Genomic DNA, 21115 nt, shown 5'->3' on the forward strand with positions numbered 1-21115 from the left:
GATCAGCTCCAGGATGATCAAAGACAGTCTGGAGTTACCTGTAAGTGCTGTGACAGTTAGAAGACGCCTGTGTGAAGCTAATTGCTTATTTGCAAGAATCCCTCGCAAAGTCCCTCTGTAAAATAAAAGACGTGCAGAAGAGGTTACAATTTGCCAAAGAACACATCAACTGGCCTAAAGAGAAATGGAGGAATATTTTGTGGACTGATGAGAGTACAATTGTTCTTTTTGGGTCCAAGGGCCACAGACAGTTTGTGAGACGACCCCCGAACTCTGAATTCAAGCCACAGTTGACAGTGAAGCATGGTGGTAAAAGCATCATGATAAGGGCATGTTTCTCCTACTATGGTGTTGGGCCTATATATCGCATACCAGGTATCATCGATCAGTTTGGATATGTCAAAATAGTTGAAGAGGTCATGCTGCCTTATGCTGAAGAGGACATGCTCTTGAAATGGGTGTTTCAACAAGACAATGACACTAGTAAACGAGCAAAATCTTGGTTCCAAACCAACAAAATTAATGCCTCGCAGATGTGAAGAAATCATGAAAAACTGTGGTTATACAACTAAATACTACTTTAGTGATTCACAGGATTGCTAAAAAAAAGCAGTTTGAACATAATAGTTCTGAGTTTGTAGCGTCAACAGCAGATGCTACTATTATTGTGAACACCCCCTTTTCTACTTTTTTTTTTTTTTACTAATAGCCCAATTTCATAGCCTTAAGAGTGTGCATATCATGAATGCCTGGTCTTGTTGGATTTGTGAGAATCTACTGAATCTACTGGTACCTTGTTTCCCATGTAACAATAAGAAATATACTCAAAACCTGGATTAATCTTTTTAGTCACATAGCACTACTATTATTCTGAACACTACTGTACACTTTCACACCAGCTCATATTCAGAATGACTGATTGGCCTAATGTGGTGCTCAAATATTAAAAGTTCAAGTGTAGTTCAGTTGCTGGGCATTATTTCAAATGAGCAATATGTTGATTAGGCTGGTCGGACATTTAGATCTGCAAATTGTACTGGTTCTGAAGCTGCCACAGACATCATGTCCTTGAATGTTTTTGACACACACACACACAAACACACACACACACACATTTCCCCTGCCAAATGGTGAGCCACAGTGTCAACACTGTGCATGGCGGCAATAAAAAGGTGAGAGACAATGGCTCAAAAACTAACGGGGGTCTCTCCAAAATATTCCATTTATATGCAGAAATGTAACACAGACACTGTGCTGAGAGACAGCTCATCTTTTTACAGAGATTTCATCTCTGTGAAAATTTGTGGACCAATTTTGGAATGGATCCAGATCAAAGATGGATCCTACCTTTGATCTCTGATCCTCACTCTTTTGATCCTGCAATCAGGAGTAATTACAATTTAAGTTCATCAACCAGGATTACAGGTCAGGATATGTCCCTTAATTACACTGTCTTTGATCCTAATAACAGGATCAAAGAAGTCAGTGTCTATGTTCAGTGATCATGATCAAAGGTCAGGATGAAAGATGATGAGGATCAAAGAGCTGCAATCAGAATAAAAAGGTCAACAATCAGGATCAAACCTGGGTGATCTGTCTCAAAGGCGGAATATCATGGTGAAAGATTTGGCATCAGGATCAGAGATCACTGCAGGTTCAATGGTCGAGATTAAAGTTAAACAAACCTGTCAAAATTCAATGACTAAAATCAAAGGTCCACCATTGAGATCAAGGTCATTGGGGTCCAAAGCTCAACTGAAGTTTTTCCTCTCACATATGGCTCCAAACATGCCACATATATGGAAGTGGGCTCCAGAACTGCCCAGCGAGGTAAAATTCTAGGCCAGTGTTACAGTGGGGAACATAAGTATTTGATCCCCTGTCAGTTTTGCAGGTTTTCCCACCTACAAAGAATGGAGAGGTCTGTAATTTTTACACTTCAACTGTGAGAGACAGAATCTAAAAAAAATCCAGAAAATCACATTGTATGATTTTAAAGAATTAATTTGCATTTTATTGCATAAAATAAGTATTTGACCCCCTACCAACCAGCAAGAATTCTGGCTTTCACAGACCTGTTAATTTTTCTTTAAGAGGCCCTCTTATTCTGCACTCTTTACCTGTGTTAATTGCACCTGTTTGAACTTGTTACCTGTATAAAAGACACCTGTTCACACACTCAATCAATCACACTCCAACCTGTCCAATATAGCTAAGACCAAAGAGCTGTCTAAGGACACCAGGGACAAAACTGTAGACCTGCACAAGGCTGGGATGGACTACAGGACAACAGGCAAGCAGCTTGGTAGAAAACAACAACTGTTATGATTATTTATTAGAAAGTGGAAGAAACACAAGATGACTGTCAATCTCCCTCAGTCTGGGATTCCATGCAAGATCTCACTTTGTGGGGTAAGGATGATTCTGAGAAAGCTCAGAGCTACACAGGAGGACCTGGTCAATGACCTGAAGAGAGCTGGGACCACAGTCACAAAGATTACATTAGTAACACATGATGCTGTCATGGTTTAAAATCCTGCAGGGCAGCAAGGTCCTCCTGCTCAAGCCAGCACATGTCCAGGCCCGTTTGAAGTTCACCAGTGACCATCTGGATGATCTAGAGGAGGCATGGGAGAAGGTCATGTGGTCAGATGAGACCAGAATAGAGCTTTTTGGAATCAACTCCACTTACCATGTTTAGAGGATGAGAACAACCCCAAGAAAACCATCCCAACTGTGAAGCATGAGGGTGGAAACATCATACTCTGGGGGTGCTCTTCTGCAAAGGGGACAGAACGACTGCACCGTACTGAAGGGAGGATGGATGGGGTCATGTATTGCGAGATTTTGGCAAATAACCTCCTTCCCTCAGTAAGAGCATTGAAGATGGGTCATGGCTGGGTCTTCCAGCATGACAATGACCCCAAACACACAGCCAGGGCAACTAAGGAGGGGCTCTGTAAGAAGCATTTCAAGGTCCTAGAGTGGCCTGGCCAGTATCCAGACCTGAACTCCATAGAAAATCTTTGGAGGGAGTTGAAACTCCAAATCTGAAAGATCTAGAGAAGATCTGTATAGAGGAGTGGACCAAAATCCCTGTTGCAGTGTGTGAAAACTTGGTCAAGAACTGCAGGAAATGTCTGACCTCTGTAATGGCAGACAAATGTTTCTGTAGCAATTGTTAAGCTCTGTTTTTCTCGGGGGTCAAATACTTATTTTATGCAATAAAATGCAAATTAATTATTTAAAAATCATACAATGTGATTTTCTGGATTTTTTTTAGATTCTGTCTCTCATAGTTGAAGTGTACCTACGATAAAAATTACAGACCTCTCCATTCTTTGTAGGTGGGAAAACCTGCAAAACTGACAGGGGGTCAAATACTTATTTTCCCCACTGTATGTCTACCTGTCTGCTGGCCTACTTCTCCTAGGATCTTTCGCTGATTTCTATCAAACGTTATGTGTCAATGATGGCTGTCAAGAAATTAGTCTTAAAGAATTCATTTTGGCAGAAGTCAAGGAAATTGATTTTTAACCAGCTTTGCACCCAGGGTGGCACACACACACACACACACACACACACACGATTCTAGAATTTCCCTCATAAGGTTAGCAAAATCACTTGGGTGGCGGTTAAGTCTACTAGGAGTCATGTCTCTGTTCTAAATGTCTTCATGCCCATTGGTACCACTACCTAGAAAATAGTCCAACAAAAACCAACATATCAAAACAAACAGCAACATAAATTCTAATCTCACTGTTAGCAGCATCTGTGTCCTTTAGAAATCCAACTACTGTACAGCTAATAGTAATACTACACTCATCAATAAATGTGTCTCAAACCACATTTGTGTATTTGGGCCCTGACAAATGATGAAAGCATGTCAGAAAAGTAGAGGAGGAGTCTAGGAGCACCAAGTGACTCCTGATGAGCAAATGTAGCAGGTCTGTCAACGTGCTGACAGCAATCAGGGAAAACCACCAAAGCTTCCGCATGTTCCCTCCCTGTTCATTAGCAGCAAAGGCCAAGGTTGCCATTTAACACCTACCAAGCGGCAGTGAGATGTGACCGCAGCCTTACCTTCAGCTCGAGCAGTGAAGGGGGAATCTCCAGAGCGCTTGGCTGAGAACTGGCCCCCCAGAGAGGTCATTAGGAAGCACAGGCTGAAGAAACCGATCCCCACCACAAAGATCCTGCAGAAGAGAGGCAACAAGCAAGATGAAGGAATGTGACATAAGACCAAGGAACAACATTAGAGCTCCTGGGAAAAATGGGACCAAGCACAAAGGACAGCCTGCGACATAATAGTACAAGAAAAAGGAAAAACAAGGGCCCCTCTGAACGTAACCTCTTTAAAGTGTGTATCACCAGGAAATAAACTGTCAAATGAGCTGACTGTTCTAAGAATTATATTGATGTATTTCTTTTAATTGGTGGTGCCATATGCCCAGAGACATTAAGTCAGAAACATGAGGAAATTAGCTTAATTTCACCTACCGCTGATAAACGTTCAGAAACCTCAAACTGTCAGGAACATGAATTTTGGTGACATCATCTCAGGTCACGCCCACAAAACGAATTGGGGGGGGGGGGGATGTGTTTTTATACGGCTGCGACGCTATGCTCACTCTGATTGGCTGATTACTGGTCAGATATTTTCCCATATCCAGACCGGTTACATGAAAATCGGTCCGCAACGCGTATTTTCATTACAAACTAGGAAGCAAAAAACACAATTAAAATCCCCAAGTCAGACATGAATATACTCCATGAATATCTAAACAGCATCTGAAAAAACACAGATTGAAAACTTTTTACCAGATAACAACTGGACCATCTGTTAGCAAGATCTTTGTGGAGGTGAAGCAAACAAGTTGGACTGCGAGCCGTCAGCAGCTTTCATACTCGGGTGATACTGTAAGTATGCATGTTTTATATATATATATATATATATATATATATATATATAATACCCATATAATAAACAAATTATTAACCTCACTTTCCAGGTCTGTACGGCTAGTCCGTGTTTTTCGAATGGACCTTGCTAACGCTCAGTCTGTACTGACAACATGTCGGTCTGATATGTCCCCGTACAGACCTCGTGGTCAATTAATAATCCTTTAATATTTAGTGTGAAATCAGTGTGGGGGGTGGGGGGGGCTGTGTGCTTTTACGGTGAACACGTCAAATCATTAGAATGTGTGTTTTGCAAGGATGGACAGTCACACGACTATTGTTACTTATTAGGTGGACAGATTTACCAAAGATAATATTTTGAGGAGGAAAGTGAGACTTATCTTTTTTAAGGCGTCCCATGGGACAGACTGCAGACATGAAACCGACCACAGCCTGAGAATACCCTTCAACAAAACGGATCTAACTACAGGTTTTATCCTTTCCCTTTCGGAACTCTAAAAATGCATGTTTCCTCTCCCAAAAGAGTAGAACCGGTCATGTTCATGGTTTGTGCCATCACACTAAGCTAAGCTACGATGAGGAGTCTCCCTGAGGAAACCGCTTCTGTGATCACTTGTCGGACCATCGTACAATGAGTGATCTCTAGTAAAAGCTTCCAGATGTTGTGTGTTATTGGCTAAGCTGAGCTAAACCAATGGCTAAGCTAAGCGAAGCTACGTCCGAAGAAGGCTATAGAGGAATGCGGTTATTCCTGTGGAGAAAACACAGCGCCACATGGTGGAGTTCTACACGGCTCTGTGTGTGAACACAACAGGAGTGAAATCAGACACAACTTTCAAGGTGTGCGATCATTATTATTCAGTCTTACTGATACATTTGAAATGCCCCCCCGAATACACCGCGCGTTTACAAAGACAGTTGTTGATTGTAAAATACAAGAATTTGATTTGAAAGACAAATTAAAGCCATATTACATTTGGAGACCAAAAAACAGTCCAGACTGCCTGTGTGTCTTGGAGTAAATCCTGAAGTGGACACAGGTGGACTTACCTTCTCAGCTGAATACTCAGCAGTACCCTGAGGTCACGTCACTTTTATGGCTAATAATCTGAATCTGTGTGCATTTTTCAGATGCTGTATGGCTAATTTTATTTTTATCAGCTACATCAGGACTCCCAGAGGTTAAGGAGTTGGAAATAATGTGTTGTGTGGGCCGCTGAAGAGGAGGTACTGCTGGCCCACCACCACCAGATGGCGCCCTGCTTGGAGTGTGGGCTTCAAGCAGGAGAGGGCGCCGAAACCAGTGGAGTGACAGCTGTCACATCATCACCACCAGCTGTCACTCATCTACGTCAACCTCCATAAAAGCCAGACTGCAACTCCACCTCCCCGCCGAGAAATCAGCTACCATTCAAGTAATTCTCTGCTAAACTGAAAACATTGACTAACAGTCTGAACTTCTTTGCAGCCGTTTTCCTGTAAGTGTTTTCCTCATCTGTGGGATTGGCGTTTGGTGTGATCAGCGACGGCTTCGCTTCACACCCCAACCAGATAAGTGATTAGACAGGAGCTGCACAAGTGTGTGATTGGAGGTGGAGGTGCTCCCTCCCAAAGGAACACAGACTGTGGGATTACTGAGTGTGCGAACTCACACTCATCAATACTGTTTCTGTTCTCTGCCAGCAGTACCGGGTCTGACTGCTGAAGACAGTGGCCACCTGGGGCGCGGGGCTTGGCGGCTCCGGTGTTCTTCAGATCCGTTGGTGGTGGAAGCTGTGTGGGATCCGGCTGTTCTCTCGCCAGATGTCTTCTATCTTCGAGCCTGCCCACACGTCACCTTGTGTAAAATTGACATTCCCCAATATTGTTATTGTCTGTACTTCGTTGTGCGATTCACAACATTAAATTGTTACTTTTTGGCTTATCCACTGTCCGTTCATTAACGCCCCCTGTTGTGGGTCCGTGTCACGACACCTTCCCAACAGGATTTCTGTGCCACCGTGACGGATCCCGAGGGGCGTCAACCAGAGCTTGAACAGCCAATGGAAGAGCGAGGTGCACAGGCGCCAGCAGGAGGCGTGTTAGGTGAGCTGCAGCAAATTCTAACCGCTTTCACTGCTCGGTTGGATCTGGTAACCGAGCAGAACGTTATTCTCAATCGGAGGATGGAGGCTCTCACCGCCAGGGTGGAGGCGCGCGATCAAAGCGCTGCTGCAGCCACTCCTCCTGCTGGTCCCTTGTCAGACACAGACGTTCCACTGGTCGTTCAACGACCCCCCCCCCCCACCGTCCCCTGAAGCATACATAAGCCCTCCGGAGCCGTACGGAGGTTGTGTCGAGACGTGCGCGGACTTCCTAATGCAGTGTTCGCTCGTCTTTGCACAGCGTCCCGTCATGTACGTGTCAGACGCTAGCCGGGTGGCTTATGTTATTAATCTGCTTCGAGGAGAGGCACGCGCCTGGGCTACGGCGCTCTGGGAGCAGAACTCACGGCTCCTAACGTCATACACTGGGTTTGTAAGGGAGTTCAAACAGGTTTTGATCATCCCAACAGAGGCGAGACCGCTTCGAGCGTGCTACTGTCAATGAGACAGGGGCGCCGGAGTGCAGCCGAGTATGCAGTCGACTTCCGCATCGCGGCTGCGAGGTCCGGCTGGAATACCGTTGCACTCCGCGCCACCTTCATAAACGGACTGTCTCCGGTCCTGAAGGAGCATCTGCTGGCTAAGGAGGAACCGCAGGATTTTGACGGGCTTGTCGACCTGGTTATACGCTTAGACAACCGCTTAGAGGAACACCGTCGGGAGCAGGACAGGGGGCGTGACCGGGCACGAGCCGTCCCTCTTCCTTCTGGGTCCGAAAGGGTGCTGTCGTCCCCACGCTCCACAGACAGAGGGCCCCGTGTGGCAACAGCTCCCCCTGCTGACGAAGCTATGGACACGAGCAGGGCCAAAGTGAAACCAAATGACAGACAAAGGAGGCTGGCCCGCGGTGAGTGTTTTTTCTGTGGCTCTAGTGGTCATATACAGAGGAACTGCCCCAAACGGTCAAACTACAACGCCCGTCCTTAGAAACTGGGCTAAGGGTGGGCCATAACACGCACGCGGGGAAACCCCATAGATCCGCACGAATCCCAGTCACGATCCTTAGTGAGGAGTTAACCCTTCACGCCCCAGCACTCGTAGACACGGGGTCGGAAGGGAATCTGCTGGACAGCAGATGGGCAAAGGAAGTAGGGCTCCCTCTGGTGGCTCTGCCTTCACCTTTGAAGGTACGGGCACTAGATGGCACCCTTCTTCCATTAATCACACACCAGACACAGCCCGTGACATTGGTGGTGTCTGGGAATCACAGGGAGGAGATTGTGTTTTATGTAACACCTTCTACCTCCCGAGTGATTTTGGGTTTTCCATGGGTGTTGAAACACAATCCCCGGATTGATTGGCCGTCTGGGGTTGTGACGCAGTGGAGGGAAACCTGCCACCGGGACTGTTTAGGATCCTCGGTTCCACCCGGTGTGACAGCTAAAGAGGAGGTCAAAGTCCCCCCCAATCTGACGGCGGTACCGGAGGAGTACCACGATCTTGCTGACGTCTTCAGCAAAGATCTGGCACTCGCCCTTCCCCCGCACCGACCGTACGATTGCGCCATCGATTTGATCCCGGGCGCTGAGTATCCGTCCAGCAGGCTGTACAACCTCTCACGTCCGGAACGCGAATCAATGGAGACCTACATCCGGGACTCCTTAGCTGCCGGGTTGATCCGGTACTCCACCTCCCCGATGGGCGCGGGTTTCTTCTTTGTGGGTAAGAAGGACAGCGGACTCCGTCCATGCATCGATTACAGAGGGCTAAACGAGATTACGGTTCGCAATCGATACCCATTACCTCTGTTGGATTCGGTGTTCACGCCCCTGCATGGAGCCCAAATATTCACCAAACTCGATCTTAGGAATGCGTACCACTTGGTTCGGATCCGGAAGGGAGACGAGTGGAAGACGGCATTTAACACCCCCTTAGGTCACTTTGAGTACCTGGTCATGCCGTTCGGCCTCACAAACGCCCCCGCGACGTTCCAAGCTTTGGTTAATGACGTCTTGCGGGACTTCCTGCATCGGTTTGTCTTCGTATATCTAGACGACATACTCATCTTTTCTCCAGACCCTGAGACTCATGTCCGACATGTACGTCAGGTCCTACAGCGGTTGTTGGAGAACCGGCTGTTTGTGAAGGGGTAGAAGTGCGAGTTCCACCGCACTTCTTTGTCCTTCCTGGGGTTCATCATCTCCTCCAACTCCGTTGCCCCTGATCCGGCCAAGGTTGCGGCAGTGAGAGATTGGCCCCAACCAACAAGCCGTAGGAAGCTGCAACAGTTCCTCGGCTTTGCAAATTTCTACAGGAGGTTCATTAAGGGCTACAGTCAGGTAGTTAGCCCCCTGACAGCCCTGACCTCCACTAAGGTCCCTTTCACCTGGTCGGATCGGTGCGAAGCTGCATTTAGGGAGTTGAAACGCCGGTTCTCGTCTGCACCAGTTCTGGTGCAGCCTGATCCTACTCGCCAGTTCACAGTGGAAGTGGATGCCTCTGACTCAGGGATAGGAGCCGTGCTGTCCCAGAGCGGGGAGTCCAATAAGGTTCTCCACCCTTGTGCCTATTTTTCCCGCAGGTTGACCCCAGCTGAGAGGAACTATGACGTCGGCAATCGGGAACTCCTGGCAGTGAAGGAGGCTCTTGAAGAGTGGAGACACCTGTTGGAGGGAGCGACGGTGCCCTTCACGGTTTTCACGGACCATCGGAACCTAGAGTACATCCAGACCGCCAAGCGGCTGAACCCCAGGCAAGCCCGCTGGTCACTGTTCTTCGGGCGCTTTGACTTCCAGATTACATACCGCCCCGGGACCAAGAACCAACGATCGGATGCCCTGTCCCGGGTGCATGAAGAGGAGGCCAAGGCCGAGTTGTCAGACCCCACAGAGACCATTATCCCCGAGTCCACTGTCGTGGCCACTCTCACCTGGTACGTGGAGAAGACCGTCCAGGAGGCCCTGACATGGAACCCGGACCCGGGGACCGGCCCGAAGAACAAACTGTACGTCCCACCAGAGGCCAGAGCTGCGGTTTTGGACTTCTGTCATGGTTCCAAGCTTTCCTGTCATCCCGGGGTGCGCAGAACCATGGCAGTGGTCCAGCAGCGCTTCTGGTGGGCGTCTATGGAGGCCGACATCCGGGACTACGTCCAGGCCTGTACCACCTGTGCCAGGGGCAAGGCTGACCATAAGAGGACTTCGGGTCTCCTCCAGCCCCTACCGGTACCTCACCGCCCCTGGTCCCACATCGGCCTGGACTTTGTCACGGGCCTCCCGCCGTCCCAGGGCAACACCACCATCCTCACGATAGTGGACCGGTTCTCCAAGGCGGCCCACTTCGTGGCCCTCCCGAAGCTCCCTACGGCTCAGGAGACAGCAGACCTCCTGGTCCAACACGTCGTGCGTCTGCATGGGATACCAGCGGACATCGTCTCAGACCGTGGCCCTCAGTTCTCCTCTCAGGTCTGGAGGAGTTTCTGCAGGGAACTGGGGGCCACCGTGAGTCTCTTGTCCGGGTATCACCCTCAGACAAACGGACAGGCAGAGCAGGCCAACCAGGAGCTGGAGCAGGCCCTCCGTTGCGTTACCTCTGTGCACCCGACGGCCTGGAGCGCCCATCTGGCCTGGATCGAGTACGCCCACAACAGCCAAGTGTCGTCAGCCACCGGCCTCTCCCCGTTTGAGGTGTGTTTGGGGTACCAGCCCCCATTGTTTCCGCTTGTGGAGGGAGAGGTCGGTGTGTCCTCGGTCCAGGCCCACCTCAGGAGGTGCCGCCAGGTGTGGCGGACCGCCCGTTCTGCCCTGTTGAAGGCCCGGACGAGGGCCAAGGCCCATGCAGACCGCCGGCGTTCCCCGGCCCCTGTATACCAGCCCGGGCAGGAGGTGTGGTTGTCGACAAAGGACATCCCACTTCAAGTGGACTCAAAGAAACTCAAGGACAGGTATATTGGACCGTTTCCCATCCTCAAAGTCCTCAGCCCGGCCGCAGTGAAGCTACAGCTGCCAGCTTCACTGCGGATCCATCCTGTCTTTCATGTGTCATGGATCAAGCCCTACCACACCTCACCACTCTGCACCCCTGGACCTGCACCGCCTCCTGCCCGGATCATCGACGGGGAGCCGGCATGGACCGTGCGTCGGCTCCTGGACGTCCGTCGTAAGGGTCGGGGGTTCCAGTATCTGATGGACTGGGAGGGGTATGGCCCCAAGGAACGCTCCTGGGTGAAGAGGAGCTTCATCCTGGACCCGGCCCTCCTGGCCGACTTCTACGCCCGGCACCCGGACAAACCTGGTCGGGTGCCAGGAGGCGCCCGTTGAGGGGGGGGGTCCTGTTGTGTGGGCCGCTGAAGAGGAGGTACTGCTGGCCCACCACCACCAGATGGCGCCCTGCTTGGAGTGCGGGCTTCAAGCACGAGAGGGCGCCGAAACCAGTGGAGTGACAGCTGTCACATCATCACCACCAGCTGTCACTCATCTACGTCAACCTCCATAAAAGCCGGACTGCAACTCCACCTCCCCACCGAGAAATCAGCTACCATTCAGGTAATTCTCTGCTAAACTGAAAACATTGACTAACAGTCTGAACTTCTTTGCAGCCGTTTTCCTGTAAGTGTTTTCCTCATCTGTGGGATTGGCATTTGGTGTGATCAGCGACGGCTTCGCTTCACACCCCAACCAGATAAGTGATTAGACAGGAGCTGCACGAGTGTGTGATTGGAGGTGGAGGTGCTCCCTCCCAAAGGAACACAGACTGTGGGATTACTGAGTGTGCGAACTCATACTCATCAATACTGTTTCTGTTCTCTGCCAGCAGTACCGGGTGTGACTGCTGAAGACAGTGGCCACCTGGGGCGCAGGGCTTGGCGGCTCCGGTGTTCTTCAGATCCGTTGGTGGTGGAAGCTGTGTGGGATCCGGCTCTTCTCTCGCCAGACGTCTTCTATCTTCGAGCCTGCCCACACGTCACCTTGTGTATAATTGACATTCCCCAATATTGTTATTGTCTGTACTTCGTTGTGCGATTCACAACATTAAATTGTTACTTTTTGGCTTATCCATTGTCCATTCATTAACGCCCCCTGTTGTGGGTCCGTGTCACGACACCTTCCCAACATAATGATTCAAAATCTGCTATATAATTTTTTTTTTTAATTCTAGTGTTGATTGGAGTGAGATATGCCCTTTAAGATCACATTACACTGGTTTTATGTTTCCTGGAGCATTGCGTTGTTTGTTTTTTTCTTTTCCCTCTCTTACACACTCTTCCCCCTCAGTAAGGTTCATATTGTTCCCATCAAAAGCTGGTGTGTACTCGCTTGACTGTGTCGTCTCAAATGAGTCATTGCATCGATGGCTTTTGTGCAGCATGCTGTGTTCGGTGAGCAAGCATACAAAATAAAGTCATTAAATTACAATGGAATGGCTGCATTTTGGAGAATTCCTGGGCTTTAAAACTAATAGTCTCACCTAATTAGCTGAAAAATGGCTCGCCTGCACACTCCGGAATCTATGTTGGGAAACGCAAATGTTTAGAAGCAATCTTTTAATTGAATTGAACTGCAACTTTCCCAAAGTGGAGTAAATTATTTTTTTCACTGCAACATTTTACTCACAGCACCCCATAATGACAACATGAAAAAGTTTTTTTTTGTTTTTTTTTGTTTTTTTTTTTTGTTTTGCAAATTTATTACAAATAATTAAAAAAAAAGAAATAACATGTACATACGTATTCACACCCTTTGCTCAATACTTTGTTGATGCACCTTTGGCAGCAATTATAACCTCAATTCTTCTTGAATATGATGCCACAAGCTTGGCACACCTATCTTTGCGCAGTTTTGCCCATTCCTCTTAGCAGCATCTCTCAAGCTCTGGAGAGAAGGGAAATGAAAGCCAGTTGGTGCAAGTGGGAGTACATATGGATGAATGAGGGGGAGTATGGCTGTGATAAAGTGACAAACCTGATGGCAGCACTTGCCAGAAGAAAGCTTAGAAGCCAAAAGGACAACACTACTGGTCATCATTGCCTAGTCTGTGGTACAACAATCAGGTCTCTCTCCCAGAAAAAGTGTTCTGAGGAATCATCTATTGTCCATCAATCTCTGCATCAGGCTAGAGATGCTCACCAACACTGTCAGCAATATTAGCCCATGCAGTAACACAAAAAGGAAGCATCCAGAAACCAGGAGACAAATGAACAAGAAACGCGAGTACATGACTTTTATGGCAGCTAAATGACTGTGCAGCCATTTTCTCTGACATCATTATGTCTTTCGCACATATGTGGTTGAATTTTCATGCTAAAAGCAAAATTTTAGCCTTATTTTATACAGTTGTGACGGGTGACTACATTTGGGTTCTTGCCCGCTTTACGAGACAGTCCCACTGAGCTGGACAGCATGTCACATGACCCGCCCATATGACTTATGGAAGTGAGATGAAGAAAAGGGTATGGTATACAGCACCTCATTTCCATTTAAAGTGACAGACACACAAACTGGATATTTCAAAGCAACCTGAAATCGGGATATTTTTCAGTTGCATGACTTTTTCTTTTCTTTTGTGTGTGTGTGTGTGTTATTAAAGATGCACCATCTCAGTATACAGTATTTTGTGCTACAAATATCAGTGTTTTGAAAGCACCTTTCAACTAATATTAGCTTTTGAAAAAGATGTGCAATACAGCCTCTTTAATAAAAACACTGATGTGTAGTTTCTGAAGTAAGATTTCCTCCTTTTCTCTACTGTGATCTTTGCAAATTAATATATTGAGCTAATTGTAATATCTTTGCAAGGCAAGCCTTTCAAAATCTGTTATACATTTAAAGCACAACCACTGATTTCAACAGGATTATTCTCAAGAAAGGAAAACATTTTGAGATATAAGCATGTACATAGAACACCATGGTGGTTATTGTGGACAAAAAAGAGAAAATAAAAAAACATGAATTGAGCATAAGATGTGATATGATGTGTTTTTAAGATTTTTGCATTCATAACTAAATATTTGGTTAAAGACAGATGTGTCTAGAATTACAGCCACTTGTAGAAGTTTTGGCCACAAAAAAATTCTGACATTTGAAATCCAATTTGTGTTCAAGGGGTTTAAAGAATTGGAAGGTGCTTGTAGAAAATATAATATAATGTAATGCTAAAATACCCTCGGCCGTATGGGCATTGTTTTCTTTATAATTTGCAGTTGTTCAATTGGTATCCCAGTTTTATATACATATATATATATATACACATACATATACGAGGGCTGTCAATAAAGTAACGGTCCTTTTTATTTTTTTCAAAAACTATATGGATTTCATTCATATGTTTTTATGTCAGACATGCTTGAACCCTCGTGCGCATGCGTGAGTTTTTCCACGCCTGTCGGTGACGTCATTCGCCTGTGAGCACTCCTTGTGGGAGGAGTCATCCAGCCCCTCGTCGGAATTCCTTTGTCTGAGAAGTTGCTGAGAGACTGGCGCGTTGTTTGATCAAAATTTTTTCTAAACCTGTGAGACACATCGAAGTGGACATGGTTCGAAAAATTAAGCTGGTTTTCAGTGAAAATTTTAACGGCTGATGAGAGATTTTGAGGTGATACTGTCGCTTTAAGGACTTTTCACGGTGCGAGACGTCGTGCAGCGCTCTCAGGCGGCGTCATCAGCCTGTTCAAGCTGAAAACCTCCACATTTCAGGCTCTATTGATCCAGGACGTCGTGAGAGAACAGAGAAGTTTCAGAAGAAGTCGGTTTCAGCATTTTATCCGGATATTCCACTGTTAAAGGAGATTTTTTTAATGAAAGACGTGCGGACGGGTCCGCGCGTCGGGACGCAGCCGACGCGGTGCGGCGGCACAGGAAAAACACCTCTGTTGAAAGCCTTAAGGACAAGTTGGAACATGTCCTGCCTGTTAAACAATTTCTCATATACTCACTCCACTGAAAGCCATCAAAAGCCGCCTGGATTTTACAAATGGTTATCAACACGGAGGTGTTTTTCCTGTGCCGCCGCACCGTGTCGGCTGCGTCCCGACGCGCGGATCCGTCCGCACGTCTTTCATTAAAAAAATCTCCTTTAACAGTGGAATATCCGGAATAAAATGCTGAAACCGACTTCTTCTGAAACTTCTCTGTTCTCTCACGACGTCCTGGATCAATAGAGCCTGAAATGTGGAGGTTTTCAGCTTGAACAGGCTGATGACGCCGCCTGAGAGCGCTGCACGACGTCTCGCACCGTGAAAAGTCCTTAAAGCGACAGTATCACCTCAAAATCTCTCATCAGCCGTTAAAATTTTCACTGAAAACCAGCTTAATTTTTCGAACAGTGTCCACTTCGATGTGTCTCACAGGTTTAGAAAAAATTTTGATCAAACAACGCGCCAGTCTCTCAGCAACTTCTCAGACAAAGGAATTCCGACGAGGGGCTGGACGACTCCTCCCACAAGGAGTGCTCACAGGCGAATGACGTCACCGACAGGCGTGGAAAAACTCACGCATGCGCACGAGGGTTCAAGCATGTCTGAAGTAAAAACATATGAATGAAATCCATATAGTTTTTGAAAAAAATAAAAAGGACCGTTACTTTATTGACAGCCCTCGTATATATATATATATAATTTTTTATATATTTATTGTTATTTACATTAATTTTTAAGATCCTATTGCCTTATGTACAATTTGTACATATTCAACAAAGCCCCTCTATCACTCAATCATAAACAATATTTTATTTACATTTTAACGGCATCTGCAGGAGGGCATGCCTGTGCACATACATCAGCTTTTGACAAGAGTGGACATTAGCTCTTTGAGTTAGCAGAGGTTAGCGTGCATGCTGACGTCCACGAAATGTCTTGTAAGTGACTCCAGAGGTGTTATCAGGTTACAAAAACATGTTTTCAGTTATAGAAGTGTTTATTTCTCACTAGTGTTTACATAATATATGACAAAGAGGTTATATTTGCACAAAAATGAAACAGAGTTTGCAGCTAGCTAGACCAGCCACTGATGTCACGGTGCCACTCTACTCTGATTGGCTGTCACCCCCGCCCCTCAAACAAAAAGAAAAAATGCAACAGAATGTGACTTTTTAACCTCTTAAACTACCTCTTAAAATATGTCAAGGTTAGTCATCTCTGAACTTGTCCAAGGTCTGTGTCCCAAGAATGTTCCCTGTGAATTTGAAGACTCTGGCAGTAATAGGACTGGACTTACGCTGAGCACAAACAGACGGACGGACGGACGGCTGAATGGACGTAAAGTCTTCACAATATACCCGATGGTCATATTTGATGGCCTCGGGTAAAAATCTGATATGCTGTACATAAATCAAAAATTGGTTGTAATGTGATAATATGTACGAGGGTAGGCTGAAACGTTCTAAGGCTCACCAAGAAGGAGAAATGCCATTTCAATAAAACTTGGCATGCATCAAGTTCAACTCTTCTGATGACTAACTGTGTTATTTTCTTCCAGGTTGTGAGGTAGTTTGTGGTTCATAGCCAAGTTTGAAAGTTCGTGGTAGAGGGAAACAGCAAAAATGGACAAAATCTGGCATCACGGTGTGATTAAGTACCTGCATAAGAAGGGGTTAAAGCCCAAGGACATTCATGCGGATATGGTTGCTACATTAGGGGATGAAGCTCCCTCCATATCTACAGTGCCAAAGTGGGCAACTGAATTTAAGAGGGGCAGAGAGAGCCTTGAAGACGACCCAAGGTCTGGGCGGCCTGCAACAGCCATAACCCACAAAAACATTGACCTTGTTCATGAAATGTTGATGGACGACAGACGATCGACGATTAATCAACTAGCAGATGCTGTGGGAATATCCCGTGAGAGAATTGAACACATTCTGCATGAAGAACTTGTAATGTCCAAGGTGTCAGCTCGGTGGGTGCCACGTCTTCTGATGCCTGATCAGAAATGCACCAGACTAGTCATGTCGAAGGCAAACTTGGCGCAATTTGAAGAGGATCCAGCCAATTACATGGAACGTTTTCTTACCCAGGATGAGTGTTGGGTTCACCACTTTGAACCAGAGACAAAAAAAACAATCAATGCAGTGGAAACACCCAAAGTCACCACCTCCAAAGAAGGCCAAGGTCGTTTCGTCTGCGGGGAAGGTCATGGTTTCAGTTTTCTGGGATGCCAAGGGCATTGTGTTCATGGACTATCTTGAAAAGGGACAAACCATAAATGGACAGTACTATTCTAACCTACTGAGACAGTTACGCAAGGCTATCAAAAAGAAGCGACCAGGAAAGCTGACGAAAGGGGTGCTGTTCCATCAAGACAATGCCCCAGCTCACAAGTCAACAGTGGCCATGGCCACTATCCACGAGTGTGGATTCGAACTGGTAGATCACCCACCATACTCCCCTGACTTGGCACCCTCGGACTTTCATCTGTTCCCAAACCTGAAAAATTACTTGGCTGGGAAGCACTATCGGAGCAATGATGAGGTGATGGCTGCCGTTGAGGACCATTTTGACTCTCAAGATGAAAGCTTCTATGCCAAGGGAATCGAAGCACTCAAGCGCCGCTGGAAGAAGTGTGTGGAGTTACATGGAGACTATGTAGAAAAATAACCCTGAATTTGTTCAGTTCGACAACTGCATCATAATCAGCCTTAGAACTTTTCAACCTACCCTCGTATATGCATGAAACCTTGAATGTGATAAACACAAGAACACCACAGCCCGGTTTGAAATCTGAAAGGTCTTCTGCAGCTCACAATTTAGTCACAATTATAACTGACACACACACCCTGCAGGGTGCATTAGAAGATTAGATGTTAAACTAGGTCAGACTAATGAAGAATAACTCATAAATCCTAGGACTTTGTTTTATTACAGTTTTAAAGCATCCATCCATCCATTTTCTATACCTCCTTACTCCAATTAAGGGTCACATGGGGGCTGGACACTATCCCAGGAGTCATAGGGCATAAGGCGGGATACACCCTGGATAGGGCGCCAGTTTGTCACAGGGCCACATATAGACAAACAAACAACTTTTAAAACATATTTTGAGGCCATTTTCAAATATATTATAAACTTGAATAGCAAAGGTGCTCTATTTATTTTAATGTAATCTAATGTAATTTTATTTATTTTACCTGCAGTACGTTTGGGACCCATTAGGGGACCTTACCCCACACTTTGTGAATCATTGTAATAGGCTAATTAATCATCCCCTGACCAATGTAATGTAAATATCATAAGCTGATATGAGTATGAGAGAACTGAATAGTATTTTAATTATTACTCAGGATAATACGGTGTATTTTTCTTTGCATTACATAAAATTCCTCTATGCTGTATAGAGGTGGGCGGATCGATCCTAATATCAATAATATCGATACCAACGCTGGTATTGATATTGAACGATCCTTGTGTAAAAAGATCGATACTCAAGCTTTTTTTCTCTCCCGCACGTACTGACTGCTGCGCACGCAGATTCAGCATAGTCTACTCGTAAGAGTAGCGCTGCGCCACAAAACACGGAGCAGCGCACCCTCCCCCCTCTGGTCTTTTGTTGTTGTGCCGTCACGTGGCTCAGCCAACAGCCATGCAGGCTCAGCCTGGCCCACCCACTCAGCGCTCTCCTCAAGTCAGCCCTCTACCTCAGATTTTAAGTTGTGTTGAGTGATATGTTTTTTAAAACAAAAATGTTGGTTGTGATAATAAAGCATTTTGTTGTCACGTACAGTGTTCTGCAAAATTCTATCCTGGCTCTTTTGGATCCTTTGGATCTATGAAGCTTAAATATGAAAAAAGTATCGGTATCGATATCAGCAATACTGCGCCTGTATTTACTTGGTGTCGGATCAATACCAAAATTCCCGCCCACCTCTAATGCTCTATAATCTTTAACACCAATGTCTAAATATTTTCTGCAGTAGGCAGTGGAAACAAGTGGCTTTAAGCTGTTCCTTAATCCAAAGTGAAATTGTACATTCCTTTCTTCCACCTGGCATTTTACTGACTCAAATACCAAATAACAGGTTAAGAAATAATAATGCATTGCAGAATCCTGAGATATGCGCGTTGGAAACACAAAGTCTGCACTCCCTCAGTCTGGGCATCTCTTCAAAAACTAATTTAAAAAGTGGGATTTGACGTCCTGGCACACGTTGCCTCTGAAACCACACACTGTGTGCACGTGTGTAGCTCACTGTCTGCAGCCGCTGTCCACTTCATTCCCAAATCGATGCCCGCTGTTTCCTCCCGAAGCTATTAAACATCAGGGAACTTTGCGGCAAAGCATCACTGCTGCGGTGATCACTGCCCTCCCTCCGCTAATGAGCCCTTGCGCCTGTGCACAAGCCACCTTGTCAAATCTGGAAGTTTTAAAGAGTTTGCAGAAGCTTAATTTGCTTTCAGTTCTTCCTCAGTTGCTGGTGGTAAATACGTTAATTGTGGCGCAGCGGGAGCGCAGTTGTTCCAATTTGTGCCAACGCGTGGTGCGCTCGCGGTCACTACGCGCGCCATCGCCATCCACACTCTTAATATTTGTACATTTAGCAGTTTGTCGTACTATTGCATGATATTTTTCCTGAAGTTTCGAACTGCTGGGTATTTATAAATGCGCTGTTTCTTGCTTTTTTTTTGTTTGTTTTTGTTTTGCAGAAGAATCCGGTGAAATCCTCACCTGAACGGTTTGAAAGTCAGAAGACATCTCCTCGTCATAATGGAAAGGTCGCTGCTGCTCGCGATCATATTGCACACGTGCCGACCAGTCTCCTGAACATTGTGCAAGTCGTTATAACAACCAGAACCAGAATCTTCAAGCCGGATCCGTGAGAGAAAGTGCGCTGACAGGGCGCAGGCTGCGCTCGGAGCAAAGTCTTCATTCCCGCCGGCGCGTCCTGCAGCAGCAGCTGCTTCTGGTGATTTATAGTCCCGCAGTGTGTGAACACTTCTGATCGCGTTCGAACTCCTGGAAACACAGTGCACGGCACCGTGCGCGACACCTCTAGTTCCCGTTCCTCGAATCTCTCACCGTGCGCGTAAATCTGCAGCTTGTTTACTGAGAGCGCCATCTGACGGTCCACGCTGGGAAACAAAAAGTGCACGCGTGTGTTTGTGCAAGAGCAGAGTCGACACATGCAGCATTTAGAGGAGTTCCAAATTAATTTCCCTTTTTATTATTTATTTGTTTTTTATAAGGAGCAGAGAATACAAGATTTATCTTCTTTCTGTTCCGTTTTGTTCATGTAAAATATTCATGGGAAATGACATGAAATGACATGAATGAATGATTGAACAAATAAACAAATTAAAGATGACAGAACTGACAGTTATTTAGATCAATGAATTGTACACGAATGAATTATTCATTACATGAGCAAAAGTGATACATTAGTTTGAAACTTGTTAGATGTTTGTTTTGTTTACTGTTTGGGTGTGAAAACAGATTTTTCTGAAAATGTGCTCCATTTCTGGAAACTGAAAACAAATGCATAACTGCACATCCATATTCACAAACTCATGTTTTTCCGCTCATCCAGGTCCATGTCCTCAGCCAAGTCCTCTAACTGGGATCCCAAGGCGTTAGCCAGCTGGAAAATATGATCCCTCCAGCATGTCCTGGGTCTTCCGCGAGGCCTCCATCCATGCAACTGGATGCAACTGGAAGACTTCCCTAAGGAGGAGGCCCGGGTGCATCCTCACTAAATGCCCAAACCACCTCCAGCGGCTCCTTGCAATGTGAAGGAGGAAAAGCTCTGCTCCACATGAGGTCCCTTCTAACAACGTACCTAAATGTAAGCCTAGATAGCCTACGGAGAAATCTCATTTCCACAGATTGTATCCGCAAAATGTTCTTTTGGTCATTAGCCAAAGCTTATCTGAAACACTTCAACAAACCCGGCCACCTTATCTCAATTGGTGGACTATTCCACATTAACAGTGCTTGAACAGAAAACACTCTACCACCCATTGTTTTCTTGTGAAGCTTTTTAGGAAATACAGCAAATCACCCTCAGTTGCTTTGCCCAAACTGATACACATGGTTCAGCCAACTCAGTTATGCAAACCACCAAACAACCACCCAGACAAGCAGCCCGTGCAGGGAAGCCAACACTGAGGTCATATGGTCATGAGGGTA

At 46.2% G+C, this 21115-nt stretch overlaps 1 protein-coding gene across 1 annotated transcript in view; it reads right to left on the reverse strand.

Moving 5' to 3' along the window:
* The window catches only part of LOC117527670 (alpha-1,6-mannosylglycoprotein 6-beta-N-acetylglucosaminyltransferase B), a 275993-nt gene extending 255993 nt beyond the window's left edge, over positions 1-20000 (reverse strand). Inside the window, 2 exon segments of the mRNA XM_034190115.1 lie at positions 4084-4196; positions 19658-20000. Coding sequence (XP_034046006.1) covers positions 4084-4196; positions 19658-19725 — 181 coding nt within the window. The 5' untranslated portion in view covers positions 19726-20000.
* Between the last annotated feature and the right edge of the window lie 1115 nt (positions 20001-21115).

This window comes from Thalassophryne amazonica, chromosome 16 (genome assembly GCF_902500255.1).
Source record: "Thalassophryne amazonica chromosome 16, fThaAma1.1, whole genome shotgun sequence".
NCBI lineage: Eukaryota > Metazoa > Chordata > Actinopteri > Batrachoidiformes > Batrachoididae > Thalassophryne > Thalassophryne amazonica.